This window comes from Babylonia areolata, chromosome 23 (genome assembly GCF_041734735.1).
Source record: "Babylonia areolata isolate BAREFJ2019XMU chromosome 23, ASM4173473v1, whole genome shotgun sequence".
Lineage (NCBI taxonomy): Eukaryota > Metazoa > Mollusca > Gastropoda > Neogastropoda > Buccinidae > Babylonia > Babylonia areolata.
In genome coordinates this window covers 44,185,636-44,191,635 of record NC_134898.1, presented here as the reverse complement: position 1 = coordinate 44,191,635, position 6,000 = coordinate 44,185,636, and the positions used below count along the sequence as shown (strand labels likewise).

Sequence of the window (6,000 nt, the reverse complement as noted above, 5' to 3'; positions counted from 1 at the left end):
ACATTTGCTGCCTCAGGAGAATGAATTTGAGACCATACAAAAAACAAAACAAAAAAAAAAGAGACTAAAAATTGTGGAAAATCTTAATTTTCTGAAGATGGGATGACAGATGATGATGACTTTCTCCACTGTGTATTTCATTTTACTGTGCATCACTCTATGTCATAACGAGAGACGGAGGCTTGTGGTGGCAGCGTTCCATCATGCAGACAGTGCCCTTACAACCCTGGAAGCTCACGGGAGCTGTAATTAAGTAAGTGCGTACCCTTTGTTGTGTATTACACAGCATTCCTCCTCTTCCCCTCTCTCTCTCTCTCCCTAAAGTCCATGGAGAGTGGTTGGGGCGCCACACACACAGGAACTGTTCACCAGATTGCTCCAGGTCTGTCAGTTGTTTGGCAAACCATGGGTCTTCACAAACGGCTATTCCTTTATCCCCACTTCCTCCTCCCTCCCCCACCACCCCTGAGAAATCACAAGGTCTTTCCGTAGCAGGTTTCTGTATATTCGTTGTGTCTCACCAAAAATCAGACTGCCAGAGGATATGCGGTGGTACAGTCAGGCACTGTTGTCTAGTTCCACTGAGAGCGGCAGCAATCAGTACAGTCAGGCACTGTTGTCTAGTTCCACTGAGAGCGGCAGCAATCAGTACAGTCAGGCACTGTTGTCTAGTTCCACTGAGAGCGGCAGCAATCAGTACAGTCAGGCACTGTTGTCTAGCTCCACTGACAGCGGCAGCAATAAGTTAGTCAGGCGCTGTTGTCTAGGTCCACTGAGAACGGCAGCGATCAGTCATGTCCCTGACGGAGAACCGCAGCTCTGGGGACTTCTGGAACAGCCCCCGTTCATCGCACTTTACATGTATGTCATGAATATTGAGTGTCACTTTCAGTTACCCATCATCAATCATTACACGTATGTCACAACTATCATGTGTCAGTTTCAGCATCGCCATTCATCACACGATAAACGTATGTCACAACTATCATGTGTCAGTTTCAGCATCGCCATTCATCACACGATAAACGTATGTCACAACTATCATGTGTCAGTTTCAGCATCGCCATTCATCACACGATAAACGTATGTCACAACTGTCATGTGTCAGTTTCAGCGTCGCCATTCATCACATGATAAACGTATGTCACAACTATCATGTGTCAGTTTCAGCATCGCCATTCATCAAATGATAAACATATGTCACAACTATCATATGTCAGTTTCAGCATCGCCATTCATCAAATGATAAACATATGTCACAACTATCATGTGTCAGTTTCAGTGTCGCCATTCATCAATCATTACACGTATGTCACAACTATCATGTGTCAGTTTCAGCATCGCCATTCATCAAATGATAAACATATGTCACAACTATCATGTGTCAGTTTCAGCATCGCCATTCATCAAATGATAAACATATGTCACAACTATCATGTGTCAGTTTCAGCATCGCCATTCATCAAATGATAAACATATTTTACAACTATCATGTGTCAGTTTCAGTGTCGCCATTCATTAATCATTACACGTATGTCACAACTATCATGTGTCAGTTTCAGCATCGCCATTCATCACACGATAAACGTATGTCACAACTATCAAGTGTAAGTTTCAGCATCGCCATTCATCACACGATAAATGTATGTCATAACTATCAAGTGTAAGTTTAAGTGTATCCGATCACCAATCATTAAATGTATGTCATAACTAATGTTAGTTTCAGTGCAGCCATTCGTCAATCATTAAATGTATGTCATAACTAACATGTGTCAGTTTCAGTGTCGCCATTCATCACAAATTAAGTGAATGTCATCACTATCATGTGTTTATTTCAGTGCAGCCATTCGTCAATCATTAAATGTATGTCATAACTATCATGTGTAAGTTTAAGTGTAGCCAATCACCAATCATTAAATGTATGTCATAACTATTATATGAAAGTTTCAGTGCAGCCATTCGTCAATCATTAAATGTATGTCATAACTATCATGTGTCAGTTTCAGTGTCGCCATTCATCACACAATAAACGTATGTCACAACTGTCATGTGTCAGTTTCAGCGTTGCCATTCATCAAACGATAAACGTATGTCACAACTATCATGTGTCAGTTTCAGCATCGCCATTCATCACACGATAAACGTATGTCACAACTGTCAAGTGTTAGTTTCAGTGTCACCATTCATCAAACGATAAACGTATGTCACAACTGTCAAGTGTTAGTTTCAGTTTAGTCATCCATCACAAATTAAGTGAATGTCATCACTATCATGTGTTTATTTCAGTGCAGCCATTCATCAATCATTAAATGTATGTCATAACTATCATGTGTAAGTTTCAGTGTACCCATTCACCAATCATTAAATGTATGTCATAACTATTATATGTTAGTTTCAGTGCAGCCATTCGTCAATCATTAAATGTATGTCATAACTATCATGTGTCAGTTTCAGTGTCGCCATTCATCACACAATAAACATATGTCATAATGTGTTAGTTTCAGTTTAGTCATTCATCACACATCAATCAAACGTATGCCAAAACTACTACATGTAAGTTTCAGTTTATCCATTCATCAATTACACGAATGTCGTAACTGTTAAGGGTTGATTTCAATTTATCTATTCATAACACATTAAATGTGTCATAATTATCATGTGTTAGTTTCAGTTTAGTCATCCATCACACGTTAAGTGTATGTCATAACGACTTGGAGTTAATTTCAGTTTAGCCATTCATTACATATCAAAATGAATGTCATCATCATTAACTGATTAAGTGTCAGTTTAAGTACCTTTGTAACATATTAAATGTCTATCATTAAAATCAAATGTTAGTTTCAGTTTTAAGGCGGTGTCAAAGTGCACGGACTGATGTATACGACATCACATCTGCTTAAAAAAACAAAAAAGGAGCACATGTCTGAATGCTAATGACTGAGAATCATTACAAGGGTCACATTAGCTGCAGAATTCAACGTAAATATTCCCTGCATCCAAAGCACACATTCTGAGACGTGCCATCTCTCCGCAAAGTTTTTGACCAGATCTGAGCAGACACCATCAATTTCAGACGAGATGACACTGCTTTGATAGCAGATTCAGCAGTCCTGTTGGGAACAATGCAGCTTGATCAATGGAGACCTACTGAAAACCCTATTTCCACAGTTCCGTGCAACACAGGGAACTGGGCCATCTCTTGCCTGCACAAGCTTGTCAGCAGGCAGTTTTGGATCACCATGACGACTTTTCTGATTTTTCGGCACTGGTGAACTATGCACTAGCCTTCCCAGTCAGCAACAACAATTCTTCTTCTTCTTCTTCTGCATTCACTTGTATTCACACGAGTGGGCTTTTACGTGTATGACCGTTTTTACCCCGCCATGTAGGCAACCATACTCTGTTTTCGGAGGTGTGCATGCTGGGTATGTTCTTGTTTCCATAACCCACCAAACGCTGACATGGATTACAGGATCTTTAACGTGCGTATTTGATCTTCTGCTTGCATATACACACGAAGGGGGTTCAGGCACTAGCAGGTCTGCACCTGGGAGATCGGAAAAATCTCCACCCTTTACCCACCAGGTGCCGTCACTATGATTCGAACCCGGGACCCTCAGATTGACAGTCCAACGCTTTAACAACTCGGCTATTGCGCCCGTCAGCAACAACAACAATAATAATAATGATAAACATATTCATACAGCACTAACATCTTGGGTGGAAACAAATCAAAGCTCTTTAACATCCAACTTTCAAATGCATGAAAAACTGAAACAAAGGAATGGAAGACAAAACTTAACCCATTCAACCCTGGAGAGTTCACAGCCTCGGCAGGTCCATGCCATATTGATATGGGGGAAAAAACGCAAAAAATATCACTGTTTTTTCTTCCAAATTAAGTGTGGACACACCCAGAAATACTGTAGAAGTTTGTTCCCTTCCCTTGCTACCCTTCCAACTGGAGTTAACTGTCTTGTTACCCAGACCTTAAATAGATGTTTAATATCAGCTAATCTTTCCGGATAATTTAATTGTGGACAATCTTTTAAATCATTTGTAAACCAGACTCCCATTCTATATGCAAATGAACCAGGTAACGGACTGGAGAGTTTTTACAACTACCTAACCAATTGCACTTGTTTTTCTTGGGTTCATATATAAGCCTGATTTTCGCCCAAATATATCTAATACATCTATACATGTCTCAAATGATTTTTTATCACCTGCTAAAAGAAATTCGGTATCGTCAGCATAATGAGATATTTTGATTTCTACGTTATTTATAGTTATACTACACACATCCTTACATATCATAATTGCCAATATTTCAACACACATCACAAACAAGAATGGAGATTTTGGGTCACCCTGTCTACATCCTCGCTGCACACTAAACCAATTGGAAATGTGACCATTGACTATGACACAAGATTTTATGTTTTTATAAAAAGTTCCTATCCGTTTACATATGTCTCCTTGAAATCCAAGCGCCTTCAATACCTTGAACATGAAATTCCAGTTAACAGAGTCAAAAGCTTTTTCAAAATCTATATTCAGTAGTAGTCCTGGCAAATTATTATCATCTAAATAGGCTATCATATCACAGATAAGTCTAATGTTATCTCCAATGTATCTGTTTTGTATGAAACCTGTCTGATCTTCATTAATAAGTGTGGACACACCCAGGAATACTATGGTAGTAGTTAGTTCCCTTTCCTTGCATTTATTCATATGCAGGAATGTGAAAGGAGGAGTTTGTATTATACTCCATGTTTGGTGATACATATACTTACCATGTCAAACTGATGCAAACTAGGCCTATCAGTTTGCTCTGCTTGGCCAAATTTCGTGCGGCTAACAGTGAAAAGACGAGCCGTCTTGCCCAGTCCGCTCTTAGCCAAACGCCTCTAAAAGCTGTAAGCGCTGAATCATTCCTTTGGCCAAGGCTCTTAAGCTAGAACAATGCTCAGGAGCTGGTCTCAATGAGTTAAAACATACAGACAGAAGGCTGGAAAAACGGGTGGAAAGAAGGAGGGTATGGCAGAGCTATTTTGGAAAGAGGCAGGTTTTAACAGTATTGTGACTGGCCCTGCCTCAGCCTTATCTACCTGCCAGCCTGAGCATGCCACCAAGAAACTTAAAAGAAAAACTCCAGCTGTAAAAGAAAAAAGAACCCCTACCCTGCAGGCCTGACTGGAGTCCAGTCATCACTAAATTCTGTGTAATTAAGGAGGCTGAGTTTCACTGTGCTACTAATAAGTTTAGTGCATTAAAGTGGGTTTTTTTTTTAGCCAACATCTTGAGAAACAGCAATAATTTTTAGCATGAGACGAGTGTTGAACACCCCCCTGAACCTACCAAGTTCAATCTGTTGACTTGTGCTTGTGACAACAGCAAAATCTGGCACTGACAGAGTTTCTCTACATCATCTTCTTCATCACTATCACTGCTACTTTCACTTCCTGGGGATGAAAAAAGAGTCAACAGAATCCGTGACAGCAGAATCATCAAGATCAAGAAGAAGAACCTCCCAGTCGCTTTCAAGACATTTTTACATGAAAATTTGGCTGAACTGCATGCAAAAAAATAATCACTTACTGATCTGGAAGCAATATTAAGAAAAGGAAGTTACTCTGCCGCTGCCAAAAGTGTGTACACTTAATGTAAGTTACACGAGTGTTTGAATCTGGAACCGCAAAAACAGAGTGGATCTGAAGCTGGTATTAGATACAGATTGCTGTATAATTAAACCTATTATTGTTACTATTATTACTATTATCATTATTATCATTATCAATATTATCATTATTGTTATTATTATCATTATCATTACTATAATTACTATCATAAGCAGTAGCACGAGCATTAGTAGTAGTAGCAGTAGTAGTAGTAGTAAAGCCCAACACTCAGCTTATATCACAGATAGACATAAGTTTACATTTGGGCTAACAGCAAAGTGAGAGCTGTATTATCAATGGTTTCTCCAGTCAATGGGAA

At 39.4% G+C, this 6,000-nt stretch overlaps 1 protein-coding gene across 1 annotated transcript in view; it reads right to left on the bottom strand.

The window, feature by feature from the left end:
* Positions 1-473: 473 nt before the first annotated feature.
* LOC143298304 (uncharacterized) overlaps positions 474-6,000 on the bottom strand; it is a 30,445-nt gene continuing 24,918 nt past the window's right edge. Inside the window, exon 13 of the mRNA XM_076611124.1 lies at positions 474-829. Within this exon, the coding sequence (XP_076467239.1) occupies positions 764-829 (66 nt within the window). The 3' untranslated portion in view covers positions 474-763. The remainder of the gene's footprint in view (positions 830-6,000) is intronic.